The 17,844-nt window shown below is 36.1% G+C and overlaps 1 protein-coding gene across 5 annotated transcripts; it reads left to right on the top strand.

Moving 5' to 3' along the window:
* The first annotated feature begins 1,222 nt into the window (after window positions 1-1,222).
* Window positions 1,223-17,010, top strand: LOC125253148. 5 transcript variants are annotated; one of them, XM_048166952.1, is made up of 9 exons: window positions 1,224-1,384; window positions 2,808-2,924; window positions 3,116-3,250; window positions 6,182-6,301; window positions 11,486-11,609; window positions 13,314-14,266; window positions 15,388-15,546; window positions 15,677-15,769; window positions 16,438-17,010. In XM_048166952.1, the coding sequence occupies exons 5-9, from the start codon at window positions 11,603-11,605 to the stop codon at window positions 16,612-16,614; spliced, it is 1,389 nt and encodes a 462-aa protein (XP_048022909.1). In that variant the 5' UTR covers window positions 1,224-1,384; window positions 2,808-2,924; window positions 3,116-3,250; window positions 6,182-6,301; window positions 11,486-11,602; the 3' UTR covers window positions 16,615-17,010. The 5 variants fall into 5 exon arrangements, with proteins under 5 accessions (XP_048022912.1, XP_048022909.1, XP_048022911.1 ...); XM_048166954.1 differs by lacking the exon at window positions 3,116-3,250; XM_048166950.1 differs by lacking the exons at window positions 2,808-2,924; window positions 3,116-3,250 and having other exon boundaries at window positions 1,227-1,384.
* Window positions 17,011-17,844: the final 834 nt, after the last annotated feature.

The following is a 17,844-nucleotide window of genomic DNA, read 5'->3' as shown; positions in this document are numbered from 1 at the left end:
CTCACAGATCTAACAGTAAATTTGTTTTCATGTAACAGTGTTTACTGTCATATTTATCAAAATAATTGATACAAAATATATAGACCCACTTTATAGGTACCCTATTTTAATATAGGTTTATGTTTAACTTTATTCTTGTACAGATGATGGCGCTGTATTAAGCAGTACATGAAAAGTGTTTCCATTACTTCATGAAAACATTGGTGTATTTGACCCCCAAACATCTCATCTACTTTGTCTGATAAAGTACACAAACGCAGTGTGAGTGTCACTATGGAAAGCAGAAAATGTCAGATTTGATGGAAAACATTTTCATATTTCCAAACTGTTTGGCTATCATTGAAAAAACTAAATATTGAGACATTTCTCAAATTATCTTCTTTTATGTTCCACAGAAGAAAGAAAGTCTTACAGGTTTGAAATGACACAAGGAAGAGTAAATGATGACAGGATTTTCATTTTTGGGTGAACTATCACTTTAATACCCATTATTAACCCATTAATCTAATGACATTGTTTATGCATTAGACTCTACACTGCAAGAAGAACAGTTCCAGGTATACAATGTATCTATTTTTTAGATAGTTTTTTTTAAACATGCTTGCATATAGCTTTGCTATAATTTTGATCCATAGGTTTACTTAATATCTGATTTGCAAACTATTTTTTTAATCTCTAATTTACACACATTCACTTGTTTAATGATGTCTGATTACAGCAATCAACCCTCATCAATATTCTTTCAGCTTCTCTCTGAACTGAACTGAACTGAAGGATTGATAATTTAGCAGTGCTGGAAATATAGAGTTCATTTCTGATAGTAACACCAGTTTTTGAGAAGATAATGACTAAAATACCATGAAGAAGCTATACAGTCATTTGTTTTTAATTTGCCTTTCTTTAATTGAATTAATGGAATTTAATGATTTGTGACCCATTGGAAGTGAATGATGAAGAAAAGCAGCATCCGTTTCAAAAACCTCATTAAGTTGTAATTTCACAGACTAAAAATAATTTCATGCAAAAAAAAAAAAAAAATGTGGAAAGAATTTCATAAGTGAACCATTAATGTGCACGTGAAAAATTACACAGACCATCTATTGTTTCATTCTGGAGGTTAAATAATAGCTTCCTCTTAACTTTTCAAGATCGGCTAGAATATTTTGGCATGTCTTTAACTTTACTGCAACGCATTGCCTGTATCTAAAATTAAAGAATTCCCATCACTGTCGTTCCTTCAGTAGAGGGCGCTCGTGAAACTGAAGCAATGACACACATCCAATCCAAGTCTAGGAGAAGAAGAGAAGTGAGCGAGGGAAGGGAACATAAACATGAGAAGTGGAACACAGCCGTTCATTCTGCTCTAAATCTGCTGTTTTAGACTGTAAGTACATTCGTTTTATCATTTAGTAGGAGAAATCTAAATCCAAAATTCAGTCTGTTCAGTAAATCACTCAGAAATTAATCGAATGAAGCGACAGATGTTGTACATTATGATCGTGAAACGTAAGCTCAGTACTCGTAAGCTTATGAGTTGTTTTCATTTTATTTAATTATCAAATAAAACATTGTAATACATTTTTTTTTAATTAAGCAGGGCTCGAGTTGACCCCTGACAAAATGCATCCCCTCTGTAAAACCGAACCCCCTTGCCATCCCCATTAACATTGTAGAACAGCTATTATGTAGGCCTAAAACTTACCATGCAAATTAAATATTAAAAATTGTCTACATATAGCCTATAAATAACAGCAATTGTCCAACCAGGATTCAATTGTTACGGCAAGAAAACGTTTCAATCGTGTTATTCATCATTAATGTTAAACATCATTGTTATTTTATTTTTAATTTAATAATAAAAATCTGTTGACAATGATTTGACTATTAACTATTAACTTATTATTTAGGTAGTTTGGCACGCAGGGATTGTATATGGGTGCTTCTCAATTCTTATTTGTGCATCCTCGTTTCCTTTCCTCGCGTCTTAACTCCACCCTTTCAGGATGCGAGGGAAGGACACAAGGAAAAGAAGCGAGGACTATCCACTTGCCTGACTAATGCTCGTTGATCACGCCTCTTGTGCAGTAGGAAATACATAGCAAACTCCCCAGACCAATGTTCAATTTTAAATTGAGCTTGGTCTGGTGATAGCCAGACTACGTTGCGCTCTCTTCAGCTTGTTAAAGACTACTTTTGCTGCTGTATTTCGGCTCAGTTGCTGAGGTTTGACAGTACATGCTGTCTGGCAGGTCATTCAGAAGAGCATTGCAATAGTCCAGTCTGTATAGAACAAGAGATTGGACAAGGAGTTGTGTAGCATGCTTCAATAGGAAGGGCCTGATCTTCCCGAATGTTATGTAAGGCAAATCTGCAGTTCCTGAAATGCCTTTTATCATAAGTGTTGGCAGAAGGTTTTGGTGATTAATAGTGTCAAAAGCAGCAGACCAATCCAGCAGGATGAGTACTGATTGACTCTAAGTGAAGTTCCTAAATGTAATTTAGGGAGGAGCGAGCCCATCTAATCTTCCAATCAACAGCCAGAGTATATAAGCAGCTGTTTACCTCTCTTCAGTCTCAGCAAGCCAAATTAGCTAACCTAATACCCTAAAGATTATATGGGCAAACAAACTCGTTAAACGACTGTTTGAGCAAACATTTGCACCTGAATAATTCAGAGCGATTGTAAGTTTGATGATCATCTGCTATATGAGCAACAGTGACCACAATTCACACTTTCAGTCAGTGAAGCCACTCCCACAACTTTCATGAGAGTTAAAATGCTGGGGAATATTCCCATCTTCCCACAGGAGAAGCAGCACACAGGAGGAATTACTCCAGGAGAAACTACTGACATACAATTGTAAAGATGGAGTTTAAGGAAGAACCCTGCAGAATAAAAGATGAAGATACAGAGGAACAAATCAGTTGGTGTTTTCCTTCATTCTCTCAAAGATTACTGAGGAACATTAAGATGAAAACGGACAAATAACAATACATCTAAAAATAGATACTAGTAGACTCAGTAGTAAACTAGATTTGTGCTAAATTAAGAATGAACTTGATTTCTTTGTTTCTCATTTGTCCTTTTTAATTGAATTTAATATGTTGATTTTAGACATTATGGAAGTGAATGAAGACAAACATCTGTTGCAAAAACCTCATCTTTTCAAAAATGAAAATAGAAATGCAGTTGTTTCAAAGACTGAAGAGAATTTCACACAAAAAGAGGAAGATACAGAGGAACAAATAGGTTGGTGTTTTTCTTCATTCTCTTTAAATACTACCAAGGAACTTTAAAGGGTTAGTTCACCCCAAAATAAAAATTCTGTCATTAATTACTCACCCTCATGTCTTTCCAAATTCATAAGGCTTAGTTCATCTTCAGAACAGAAATGAAGTTCTTTTTGATGAAATTTGAGAGATGTCTGTTCCACCATAGACTGCCTTTGCAACTGACGCTTCAGAAAGTTCATAGAGATCGGAAAGCTAATTCGTATGAATCGAGCGGTTTAGTCCAAATTTCCGGAAGAGACTTGATCACTTTTTATGATGAAAAGAATTAATTTAGAGACCTTTTCTGTCATATAAACATTGATCAGTGAACATAAACAGAAGCTCAACCAAACCTGCTTCACACGTGAGAACAAACCTCTTCCAAAAGCTCAAATGTGCTACGTAACACACAAGAATGAACATCACTGGTTGGTTACACAGCACATTTGAGCTTTCAGAAGAGGTTTGTTCTTGTGTGTTATTCATGTTCGGCTGAGCTGCTGCTAATGTTTGCTGATTAATGTTTACATGTGAGTAAAAGCCTAAATTAAATCTGTTAATCATAACAAGTGATCAAGTCTTTTCAGAAAATTTGGAATAAACTGCTCAACTCATATGGCTGAAAACTGACATATAAAAATACCTCTAAAACTAGATTTGTGCTAAACTAAGAATTAACTTAATTTCTTTGTTTCTCATTTGTCCTTTTTAATTGAATTTTTAATATGTTGATTTTAGACCTGATGGAAGTGAATGAAGACAAACACCATTTCACAAATGATTATGGAAAACTGACATATAAAAATGAAGACAAAAAACATCTGTTTCAAAATCATCATTCTCGTCATTTAAAAAATGAAGATGGAAATGCAGTTGTTATAAAGACTGAAGAGAATTTCACCCTAAAACAAGCTGGAAAATCTGGAGTCAAAGGATCTTTAACTTGCTCTGAGTGTGGAAAGAGTTTCACCAATAATAAAAACTTAAATAGACACATGAGAATTCACACTGGAGAAAAACCGTTCCCTTGCTCTGAGTGTGGAAAGTGTTTCACCGTTAATAAAGACTTAAATAGACACATGAGAATTCACACTGGAGAAAAACCATTCCCCTGCTTTGAGTGTGGAAAGAGTTTTACACAGAAATCGCACCTTAAGAATCACACGAGACTTCACTCTGGAGAGAGGCCTTATACATGCTCTCAGTGTGGAAATAGTTTCACAGATAATAAAGACTTAAAGAGACACATAAAAATTCACACTGGAGAAAAAACGTTTCCCTGCTTTGAGTGTGGAAAGAGTTTCACACAGAAATCACACCTTAAGAATCACATGATACTTCACTCTGGAGAGAGGCCTTATACATGCTCTCAGTGTGGAAAGTTTCATTCAGAAGGGACAATTAAATGTGCACATGAGAATTCACACTGGAGAAAGACCGTTCACATGCGCTAAGTGTGGAAAGAGATTCACATCCAAATGCATTCTGAAAAAGCATCTGCGCTGTCACTCTGGAGTGAGATCATTCAGCTGTGATCAGTGTGATAAAACATTTGTTTTTAAATCACACTTAAAAACACACCTTAAATTCATACTGATATGTAATTCATACTGACCTAAAATTAGTAATGAAGTTTGTTTGTCAAGGGGAACCTTTTGAGGAAGGTAAAAAAAAGTTTAGAAAACTAGTGTGTTCCCTTAAAACTCTACAATTTCTGAAGGGATGTTGTTTTGTTTCTTTGTGCAGTTCAATTATTTTCATTAATTGTGCATATGATGCATTTGTTTAAAACTGACAACAATAGTCTATTAAATTTATATTACATATTTCAAACAACTCTAATATGAACTCTGACAAACATCACTGAGAGAAGATGAAATTGCTCAGGAAAAGTGAATGTATCTGACAATTCAGCAGTGTACATACTTGTTTTACAGCTGCTGTTTAGTAGTTTTGAAATAAGGTTTAAGATTAAGTTCTAAGTTACACTGTGGATATACTTTGTATTTTGGTTTAAAATATTAGTTTGATTAAAAAATTAATAAATGGAACTCTTGCTTTAAGCTGATTTTGTGTCGTCTCGATCCTCTGAATAACTTGCATGAGGTTATATGGCAATAGTTTGGCAGCGCCACAGATATTCCTGTAGATGGTGCCATTTGCTTTCACTTCAACCATGTGAACTTTTTTTTAAATTTGAATCTTTATCCCAAATCAAACATATTTGGGGACATAGATAGTGTTTGTATAATTTCAAACTGACATCCAAGTCTAACCCAGGTGAAAAAAAGTACATTTCTATAATGTACTTAAAGTGCTCTATTTCCGCACATTAATTTTGTACTTAATATACTAAAAAATCTTATTTAGTACTTCTTAAGATCATCTTAAGAACATCTAAGTGTACTCAACTACGCTATTTTGAGACACCATGAAATATGAACTAAATGTGTTTTTTTTATACTATCTCTGTATTTAAAAAATTTATTTAGTTACCACTTGTAGCACACTATGGGTTCAAGTGTACTATAAGTGGCTATATGTACGCTTGTTTGTTGCTGTTGTGTTTTTGAGTAGGCAGGTTAGGACAAAAAGTTAAACGTTCAGCCTTGACTCTGTATCGTTGTTACTAGTGTTAAAATTTGTAAAGAGTAAAAAATTGAACAAAACAATACAAATGCAATGAAGAGATGGGTGGGTTTGTTTGGGTTGATTTCAAATATCAACAATGTCCAACAGCGTTTTTGAAATATACCCCACCTTTAAAGCTGGATAATTGAGAGTGATTGTAATTGTGATGATTATCTTCTAAATGAGCAACAGCGACCACAATTCACACCTTCAGTCAGTGAAGCCGCTCACACAGCTGTTCATGAGAGTTTAAATGATTGGGAATATCTTCCCACAGGAGAAGAAGGAGCAAGCAGGAGGAATTACTGCAGGAGAATCAATTGACAAACTATTGTAAAGATGGAGATTAAAGAAGAACCCTGCGGAATAAAAGATGAAGAAACAGAGGAACAAATAGGTTGGTGTTTTCCTTCATTCTCTTTAATGACTGATGAGGAACATTATGATGAAAACTGACATATACTCCTAAGACCCAGGCATAGACTTTTTTTCCTCTGTAGAGGACACTATATTAAGTAAATTTAGTAAATTTATATGTCTGATAACAAACATGTAAGGCCTATACATGTCACAGTCTGGATGTCCTATAAAAAGCACATTGAGGGCTTTTCAGATAACAAATATTTGGAGGTTTCACCATGACAACTTCCTTTACTTGGTCTTTAAAAATAACTATCATTGACTGAATGATTAAATTTTGCACTCTTATGGAAAATAATATTTTGTAATTATCATTTGTTTTCAATTTGTCGTAAATAAACATCTCAGGAAAAGGTTATGGGGTTTCAAATCAGAACATGACTTTCTGTTAAAAAACAGGGCATTGATTTCATAAATGTCTTCTGTAGAATGACCACGATTCTCGCATGTCTATTAAACCTTTAACAAACTCACACTGGAACATTTGGCGCTGCTGCTGACGCAGAGTCAGATATGAAACAGCTTCAAAAACAGTCTTTTCAACCACAAAGTATCGTTATTTCTGTGTTACAAATATATCTAAAAAATACATCTAAAACTAGATACTAGTGGACTCAGTAGTAAACTCGATGCTCAAGTAAGAATGAACTTTATTTCTTTGTTTCTCATTTGCCTTCTTTTATTGAAACTTGGGGAATCTAATATTCATTTTAGACCCGATGGAAGTGAATGAAGACAAGCGGCATCATTTCACAAACGAAGATGGAAAACTACTGACATATAAAAATGAAGATCAACAACATCAGTTTCAAAAATATCATTATTTCAAAAATGAAGATGGAAATGTGGTTGTTTCAAAGACTGAAGAGAATTTCACACTAACACAAGCTGGAAAATCTGGAGTCAAAGGATCTTTAACCTGCTCTGAGTGTGGAAAGAGTTACACATATAAATCAACCCTTAATAGACACATGAGAGAACACACTGGAGAGAAATCGTTCAGCTGCTCTGAATGTGGAAAGAGTTTCACAGATAAAACAAACCTTAACAAACACACAAGATCTCACACTGGAGAAAGGCCTTATACATGCACTCAGTGTGGAAAGAGTTTCAGACATAAAGGACACCTAAATGTGCACATTAGAATTCACGCCGGAGAAAATCTGTTCACATGCACTCAGTGTGGAAAGAGTTTCATTCAGAAAGGAAACCTTAAGAGACACATGAGAATTCACACTGGAGAAAAACTGTTCACATGCACTCAGTGTGGAAAGAGTTTTGGTTACAAAAGCGTTCTCGAAGATCATCAGCGCTGTCACTCTGGAATGAGATCATTCAGCTGTGATCAGTGTGATAAAACTTTTGTTTTTGAATCAAGCTTAAGAACACACCTTAAAGTTCATGCTGCTGTGAAGCCTCATGTTTGTTCTTTTTGTGGAAAGAGTTTTACACGACTACAAAAGTTAAAAAAGCATGAGAGTATTCATACTGGTGTGAGACCTCATGTTTGCGCTGACTGTGGGAAGAGCTTTGTTATATCAAGCAACTTAAAATCACACCAGAGAGTTCATACTGCACTGTAAAAAGTAATTGCTGAATCTACTTAAGAAAAACTTGTAAAATTAACTGATTTTGGAAAATGTGTTGATTTAACTTGATTAGGCTGTGTAGTGTGAACTTTTAGGTGGATGCAATAGTTAAACTAAGCAAATTTAGTACATAGTACTTAAGAATGTTGAGTGTGTTGTACTAAATGCATGTTCATTGTCGAAAATGTGTGGAGCAAGAATTTGTATGATAATGATAATAAAATTAATACAAATGTTACCCACAATTAGAAACAGATGTTAAGTTGATAATAGCCATTATTTATATATATGTATATATGTAGCCTATATATGTATAAATGTGTGTGTGTGTGTGTGTATATATATATATATATATATATATATATATATATACGTTCTGATAATTATATATATATATATATATATATATATATATATATATATATATATATATATATATATATATATATATATATAGGGGTGTGACGAGATCTCGTGGCACGAGATCTCGCGAGACTAATATGTGACGAGATTTCTCGTCGAGGCAAAAAGTAGTCTCGTGATGTTGTTGCCATGACAGAGTGTTAGGATGATTAGGAAAGAATATGCCACCGATTCGTTTACATTACGCCTCCACTGTCGTTTTGCTTTGTATTTAAATAAAAAACATTTAATTCAGTTTTATAACGGTTGCCACCACTCCATATTTACAGAGTTACGCGCGATCGCTAAAAGTGAAAGTAAACGCGAGCGCGCATTCAAACGCGATTTCAGTACCTCGCATTTTGAAAGCGGCTCCCTGATGCATGCAAATATCTCTCAATATGAAAGCTATTTTAGGCTGGGCAGTGTAGTTGTAACCATCTCTTAGCTCTGTATCAAAGAAAAATTTGGACTTATTTGCACTTTGGTTGCACTTATTGTAAAGTGTTACCATAAAAAATGAATAACAGTTTTCTCTTAATCTTATTAAGCACAAAAAATAAGGTTTCATTTGTTAACATTAGTTAATGCACTTTGAACTATCATGAACTAACAATGAATGACTATTTTTATTAACTAACATAAACAAAGATTAATAAATACTGTAGCAAAGGATTGAGGATTTCTTAAAAATAGTGTGTAAAAATCTTGTCTCGTCTCGTCTCGTGAACTCAATCTCGAGTCTCGTCTCGTCTCGTGAGATACCTGTCTCGTCACACCCCTAATATATATATATATAATATATATTTCCTTTGTGAATCTCTTTTTATTCCTTCTCGGAAATAAAATAACTGGGAAACCACTATGATTTAAGCTTATTGGCAAGGCCATAATCAGCTGCTGCTGCTTCACAATCCATCATATTTGTATTAAAAGAGCTTGATATATTGAGCGGATAGAGTTAGAGGCGGCGCCATGCTCGGTGCGTCATCGACAATGTTATTAGGGGAGGGGCTATGCTCGGGGGTCCAAGTGCGTCATCAGACCCCCGTTTTAGCTCCGCCCAAAAAATCCTGAGCAGAGACTTGGTGAAAAACTGTTTAACGCTCTAACTTCACAATTAAGCATTACACAATTCACAGTATTTGTAATATGTTTCAGCAATACATTTCTAACATTTATAAAGTGTTTAGAAAGAATTTTCAGAATTGACTTTACAGGGACTTACAGGCAATGCAGCGGCGCCCACGCATGCGCAATGTTGCGGTACACAGGATTTTGAAGACGACGACGACGACGACGACGAAACTTCAGTTCGCCTCGTGCTCTGGATGTGTCGGCACAACTAGGTATGCTCATGGTGATGGCCTATTTATAAACCAACGTTAAAAAATTAACTTAAATAGATTTTAATTTGCTCATTGTGTGCAAAGAGGAAAAGACAAAAAGGCACACTGATGCAGGATAGTTTTATGTCGAATGAGACCGTTTGAGATCAGTTGCTTATTAGCTAGGTTGCAAACATCGGTTTTTACTGAACAGTGGTTTCATGTACAGTTTGTAAGTTATTTTAATCGGTTGTAAGTACGTGGTTTATCATTTTTGATAAGTAAAAACCCGTGTAGCCAATACTAAACGAACATTCTAGAACGTTCGATGCTCACGTGTCGTTCACATGGAAATCGCATGCAATCACAATGCATGAATTAAGATAGCTTCATTAACACTCAATTATTACCCTATTTTGTCTTTTTATTTTGCGTCTGTAGACTTGAATTCATGCATTGGAAGTGCAAGTTCTGCTTGTTTTCGTGTGAAAAGAGGGCTCAGCTCTTAAAACATTACAGATTAAAACATGGAAGCTACACTCGAAGTACTCCGATTCCATGTCTCTACACTGATTGTCTGTGCTCATTCAAATCATTTAATGCACTAAAGGTGCACTTAACAAAAAATCATTCACATCAGGCACATGGTAGCCAATCCAGTCCATGTGATAACATCCCTTTGATATTTCACTGCCCACTTTGCAGTTTTGAGGAGCCCTGCACAGAGTCAATTTTTTTTTTCTCATTTGCGGCAGCATCTCAAAAATCATGAAACTGTGCTGTGTCCGTACAACAATTGCAATTTTGAGACCAATGTCTACTCTACATTTAATTCCCATAAATGTAGAGAGCATGGAGCGCTTGATCAAAGGCAGTTGAAATCTGGCATTCTCTTGCACGTTTCTACTCACAGTGTAGATAATGTGCAACAAGAAGAGCCTTTGAGCCCTGATCCTGTAGATGAACATGTGGAGGAAAGTTATATAGAGAGTGAAAACCTTGATGCATTGCATCATCAATTGGAACATAATTTAGCCTCTCTTTTTCTCAAAATGCAGGCAATTTTGCATGTTTCTGATTTGGCTGCGCAAGAAATAATTCAACAAATAAATCAAATTTTACTTTTTTCAGAGCCCCTTGTCTATCATGCTGTTCAGCAAATTCTTCTTGAACATGGACTGAGTGGCTGTGATTCACTAGTGAGAAAAATAGTAAATGCCGTAAAAGACAGTAACCCAATCTTGACTATGACTAAAGATGGTGAGCCTCTTTCCACAATAAGTAGAAGAGCATCATATTTTCAGAGTGAATTTCCGATTGTCGTGCCAATTGAATACAAGCTTGATTCACAGTCAGTCTCTTATGTGCCAGTTCTGCAAATGTTGCAGAAACTTCTAAATAGGGCTGACATTCTTAATAGGGTCCTTTGCAATGATCGATCCGTTAATGAATTCAAGACTTACAGAGATGGCACTCACTATCAAGAAAATGACTTTTTCAACACTGAGACCTTCAGGATTGTCCTGGGTCTTTATGTTGATGAATTTGAGCTTGCCAATCCTCTTGGCACTTCCCGAAAAAAACACAAAATGTTCGCTCTCTATTGGGTTCTAGCCAACCTACCCTCAAAAGATCGTTCATCACTTCAGTCAATTCAGCTAGCAATTTTATGCAGAGCTAGTGCAGTTAAACAACATGGTTACACAGACATCTTGCGCCCATTTGTTCAGGACCTTGAAACTCTTGAAAAGCATGGTGTATACATTGAACAGTTAGGAGACTCTGTGAAAGGAAGTGTGCTTTTTGTGTCTTCTGATAATTTAGGTGCTCATTCCTTTGCAGGACTACAGGAGAGTTTCACTGTTGAACACCCATGTCGGTTCTGCTTTGCAAGCAGATCTGAAATCCAGGAGAAGGAGGTCCGGTCAGGAGCATTTGAACTGCGAACCAAGCAGGAGCATGACAGGCAAGTGGCTGAAGTGCTACACGATGCAACTTTGGTAAAGCAGTATGGTGTGAAAGGTGGCTGTGTTTTAACTGAACGGTTAGAACATTTTCACACAGTTGGTGGTTTTCCACCTGACATAATGCACGACCTTATGGAGGGTGTCATCCCTACTGAAATGTCGTTGTGCATTAATGATTTGATCTCAAGGAAATTCATCTCTCTTGAATCCCTGAATCAAGCTATCAAGCAGTTTCCTTACAAATTCTCAGACAAAGTTGATCAGCCTCAAATCATCCCAGGTACATTTGCCTCAAAACGTACAATTGGGGGTAATGCCCATGAGAATTGGGCACTTATCAGGCTTCTGCCCCTCATGGTTGGCTTTGATATCCCTGAAAATGATAAAACATGGGAAATTGTGTTGCTTCTGAAAGATATTTTAGAAATGGCATTGGCTTTCAAGTTCACTGAGGATTCTCTTGATTTTCTTGACGCAAAGATCGCAGAACACAGGCATTTACTTCTAACAGTCTTTCCCCATTTCACATTGCGCCCTAAACACCACTACATTGAGCACTATCCGCAGCTCATAAGAATGTATGGACCACTAAGACATATGTGGACGATGCGATTTGAGGGAAAACATAAATTCTTCAAGCAGGTAATCCGTGACACCAAAAATTTCAAAAATGTTCCCCAAACTTTGGCTGTTCGCCATCAAAGACTGCTGGCTTACTACATTGACTCCCCCTCCTTTCTTAAGCCATCCATAGAGACAGAGAAGGTGATGGGTACTTTGATTTCAGCTTTCCCTGAGAACATTCAGGAATTCCTGAGACAAACATATTCAGTTCAGAACACTGTCCTCACAGCATCATCTGTGAGCATTGATGGAATCAAGTATAATCCAGATATGGTTGTATCTGTTGGTACTTGTTCAGGCCTACCTGATTTCAAACAGATTTTCAAAATTCTTGTCATCAGCAGTGATTTTCTGTTTGTGTGTAACGATTTGACATGTTGGTACATTGAGCACCTACGTTCTTTTGAACTGTGCAGTCATGTGCTATCACTGTCAATTATCAAACCCTCAGATTTGAATGACCCGTTTCCTTTGCCAGCCTATACACTTCGGGGCAGGACCTATGTTACTCTCAAACATTACATCATTTGCTAAATGAATGACAATTCAGGTTTTAAAGGGACTTCAGAAATTCAAAAAATTATCATTTACTCATTCTTATTCAGAAGACAAAAAGGCTTATTTTTGAAAAGATTTCTGACTGCTCTTGTCTTTACTATGTCAGAAGATAGGTATTGCTTCTCAAGCTTCAGGAGGACGCAAAAACATATGTCATTCAACTTCAGGTGTTCAAATAGTAGATTAATGGGTTTGTTGAGAAACAAACTAAAATGTAATTCATCATTTTCTTTAAACTGTCACATCCTGCATGCACTATTGAGAGAGCAGCAGTTAAATGCTTTTATTCAAGATTTATATACAGTAGAATTGATTAGATATTGAAGTTTATTTTTCAACAAACCCATTCATATGCTTTAAATTCTTAGACTGTATGGCACAAGTCACATGAAATTGTTAATGCCTTTGTGTAAAGTGTATTTAAATTAGGATGAGTGAAATTTTCCAAATCATATTTGCATTTTTGGATTGAGATGTCACTTTAATTTAAGAAAACTAACTCAATTCTTTAACCTTTGTAGAGAGACCAAATATGGAGACAAGGACCATACTCCGAGTTATAGTTTGTGACAACGACATCAGAAAAATCGTACTTCCTTTGAAACCACAGACAGTTGACTCACTGTTGGAACAACTTGAAGAAAAGCTGGGACTTCAGTACAAGTTCACACTTCAGTTTGAGGATCCAGACTTCAACAATTCCCTTGTGAATCTTACCGACATTGCTGATTTGCCAGATAAACCCACACTGAAGATTGTCTCACTTGTGACGACACCAACCCCTAGCACAGCTGACACTGAAATCCTGTCTGTGGCTTCTGATGATCCATGTCATAGTCTACGTACTGCATGGCCAGAAACTTTCGAGATCCATAATTTTCCTGTTGATGTTGAATACAGATTACGTCAGGGAAATCTACAGTACATGCGAGATCAAACATATCTACAATTGTCAGGAGAGCTTAAGCATGAGATTCTTGAAAAACTCTCTGAGACAATATACAGTTACAAAGCTTACCCAAATAAGGAAGATTTCGAGGCTGTTGCTGCTGCTTTGATAAAAAAACATCCCTGCCTTACCCAGCCTGGCTCATCTAAGGGGTGGAATGGGTGGTATGATAGCCTTAGATGGAAAATGGGTAATTACCACTCAAAACTGCGTCGAGCTGGATGTTTGGAGGTATCCATAAATGGTGGAAAAAGAAGAGGACAGCAGCCTCAGAGAAACGTCAAAAGACCCAAGAGGTTTGAAATAAATTTCCTACCGAATTTCCCTGATGGTGAAGATGAAGCCAGCATGGAATCCAAAAGGAAAGAGATGGTGGAAGAGATGAAGAAACGTCGTCTTAATTCTGCACTGATAGCCCAGAACATGAATTCTACTTTTGCCTTGCGTAGAAAGGAATTGATAGAGAAGGAGCCTGCAGTGAAGAACACGGTGGAAAGGTGGCCAGCCCTCTTCACAAATGGTCAGGTGAGTAAATATTCTTGTTTGTTGGTTACATATATCATTTCATCTTGAACATTTTCTAAGCAAATTGATCATTAACCACTTTTCAGATTGATGTTTAAAGGGATAGTTCACCCAAAAATGAAAATTAGCCCATGAGTTACTCACCCTCAAGTCATCCTAGGTGTATATGACATTCTTCTTTCAGACGAATACAATCTGAGTTATATTAAAAAAGTTCAGGCTAATCCATGCATTGTAATGGCAGTAATAGTTGCTCTGTTTCTGAAGTCTATAAAAAGTGCATCTGTCTGTCAAATAACGTGCTCCTTGCGGCTCTGGGGTGTTGATAAAGGTCTTCTGAAGAGAATCGATGCGTTTGTGGAAGAAAAATATCCATATTTAAAACTTAAGTAAAGCCTCGGCCGACCGCCTTCTGTATTCAATTTAGGGAAAAAGTGTTGAAAGTGCCTCTGCCGATCGAAAGCACATTATTTGATGCGACCAGGTGCACTCGTTTATGGACATAAAAACAGTACGCAACTATTGAACTGCTATAAGGAATGCTTGGATTAGCTCTGGACTAGGGCTGAAGGCGATATATCGGCATGCGAACTTGTCACGCGCATTTCGTAAAGTTTTAAAGCCGGATATCCCTTCTTACTGCTAAATCGCCATCACCTCGCTTTCAGAATGGAGCGGCATTTAATAGACAGAGCCAGTAGTTCACTGAGGAAGCTACGCATTATTTGATGTTCATTATCGAAGGCGATTCATCTGCGATAATGAACGTGATATTGCGTAGCTTATCAGTGAACTACGGCTCTGTCTATTAAATGCCGCTCCATTTGAAAGCAGGTGATGGCGATTTAGCAGTAATCAGGGAACCGGCTTTACTGACGAAATGCGCGTGACAATCACATGCGATATATCGCCCAGCCCTAGCCTGGACTTTTTTAATATAACTCAGATTGTATTCGTCTGAAAGAAGAATGTCATGTACACCTAGGATGACTTGAGGGTGAGTAACTCATGGGCTAATTTTCATTTTTGGGTGAACTATCCCTTTAATTCATTCTTGCACATTTCAGTGAGAAGTGATGGCTTAATGTCAGTTTGTCCCTTTTTTTTTTTTTTTTTTTTAGATTCTTGCCGAATTTAATCGTATATCTGGCAAAAACCTGCAAACCGAATTCTTTCAAGAACTGGACCGATTCACTCAACGTTTCATCGATATGTTCAGGGCTAAAGGAGGAGACATTGGCTCCAAACTTAAGAAGATTCTGCACCAGATTGACAATGATGTAAGTTCCTCAGACACATCACAATTAATTTTCGATAGTAAAAACAATTGTTGCTTTTGCTGTTGTTGTCTGATCTGTGTTTTGTTTGTGTCATGAGCGCTAATAAATATTAATGTTCATAACTTTGCAGAAATCCAACGTCAATGCGAGACGAACAGCCGTTCTTCATGGCCTACCACTCCTCCTCGGAGAAGACCCCACCGATTTTTACAAGACATGCTTTGTAAGTAATTTTTTTCTGTGATGTGATTCTTTTTAACAGGCATACTGTTCTTCAAATTGTTTTGAGATCTGGCAAGAAGAGTTATGAAGGGGAAAAAACAGTCAGGTCACTGAAACAAAGAAAGGGATAGAGAAAAGAAAATTAAAGATAAATTAAGAACTCATAAGAAAAAAGACAGATGAAAGAGAAACAATTGTAAGAGACAATAGACGGGAGGTTGGAAATTTAGACGGGTAGGAAGAATAAAGGAAAGACAACAGATGAAGTCAGTAAGGAGGTAAGAAAAGAAATATAAATGACAGAAAGGAGGTTAGATAGAATAAAAGATCTAATATTTAATTGATTTTAAAAATTCAATCAGTGATGTATTTTGATACCTTTTCAAATATCAAATTATCAGATTTAGAATAGGTTTTAATTACAGATTTTTATAGGTTTTTATATAGGTTTTTATAGCTGGCCTTCAGTTTGATTTAATTTAATTTTCTTGCAGTGGTTCAAATGTCATTCCTCCATGCATCCACTGATGTGTCCTGTTTGAAAAGGCCTTAGACATAAAACAGTGTTGTTAATTTAGTTTTACATTTAAATGCAAGTATGTGCTTTTAAAAGACGTTTTGTGGCTTACATTGACCTATTTTTTTGTTATATGCTATTCCTGTTTTTAGGACTGTGATAGCAATGAAGACATGCTCGACACGGCAATCGGTATCATGACAGTGATTCCCGAGGACTCTCCAACTGTGCCCTACTCCTTGCATCTTGATGCCACAACCACGGCAATCATTTTGGAAGGTACAGTGGTTGTGGATAACCTTGAAAATGTTATGTTTTTTCATGGTTAACCATTACTGAGTTGAGTTTGAATAGATCTATGCCTTTTAAGAACTCAAATTGTTCAGTGCTACTGTTTTACAGATACTTGTTTTTCCAAAAAAATGTTTTAGAATAGTTTTATTAGAAGAGAACTTTTAAAGAGAACTGTATTAGAAAATTTGTTCTATACTAAACTCTATACCTGTACTTAACAGACTGTTAAGTGTTTGCAAGATTTGCTTTTGACCACTTTGTAAACATGTAAAAGACAAAGAAACATTGCACCTTTTATTGTAAGTGCAGTATGTGTTTTATTTTTTTCTTTATCTACAATGTTGTCAGTGGGCCATGTTGAAGAGCATGCCTTAAGTAATGTCTTTCATATTGTTTTAAAGACCAAATAAACATTCAAGTGTTGTGCGAAATCTGTTGTCTTTCTTTGTATTCTCAACTTAGAATCTTGAGTACAGCTTGCTTGAGAAATGTAAGGCAATCAGTTTCCACACATTCTTCTAGTAAACTGAACAAGCAGACATGTTATAATAACTGTTTTGTTTGAGTTCTGCTTACAAACCCCAACTTAAATCTGTAGGTTGACTGAACTTTTGAAATTGAGTTACTTTTACTCAAGTTTTATGGTAACTGCTACAAATATACAAGTTAACTCTACAAAGTAGTAGTTAGTAGTGTTAAGTCAAAAATTATGACCTAATTTGCTTGAAAATTTTGAGGCAATCAGTTTCCACAGCTTTTCTAAGTAAAGTCAACTTATTACTTTTTACAGTGTGGAGAGAAGCCGTACAAGTGTTTTTCATGTGAAAGAGTTTCACCTGATTATCTCATCTACAGACTCACAAGAAAAAAACATTGCTCGAAGTTGTCTAATTAGCATATCTTCATGTTCAGATACATTACTTACAACAGAATGATTTAATCTAAGAGGGTAATTTGTTAAAACTAGTAGTGAAGTTTGAATCTGCTGACATTTTGGTCAAGCATTCCCCTACTCTTTTCACAAACGTGATTGATATATAACGAGATAATTCAACTTTAATGAATGTCAAACACTTGTCCTTCTTTTATTGAATTATGTGAATTTAATGTTGATTTTAGACCCGGTAGAAGTGAAAAAAGACAAACAGCAAAAGCCTCATCATTTCACAAACGAAGATGGAGTCATTTCAAAGAATAAGATTTTTACACAAAAACAAGCTGGAAAAAAAATTGGAGTCAAGGGATCTTTTACCTGCTCTGAGTGT

This window comes from Megalobrama amblycephala, linkage group LG18, assembly GCF_018812025.1.
Source record: "Megalobrama amblycephala isolate DHTTF-2021 linkage group LG18, ASM1881202v1, whole genome shotgun sequence".
NCBI lineage: Eukaryota > Metazoa > Chordata > Actinopteri > Cypriniformes > Xenocyprididae > Megalobrama > Megalobrama amblycephala.
The sequence above is the reverse complement of the archived record's forward strand: the minus strand, read 5'-3'. Positions and strand labels throughout refer to the sequence as shown.

Excerpts from the sequence above, each read along its gene's own strand:
- LOC125253148 (XM_048166954.1), top strand. Across the intron at positions 14,267-15,387 it reads CCCTCTTCACAAATGGTCAG|ATTCTTGCCGAATTTAATCG; the intron begins GTGAGTAAATAT and ends TTTTTTTTTTAG. Across the intron at positions 15,547-15,676 it reads TGCACCAGATTGACAATGAT|AAATCCAACGTCAATGCGAG; the intron begins GTAAGTTCCTCA and ends ATAACTTTGCAG.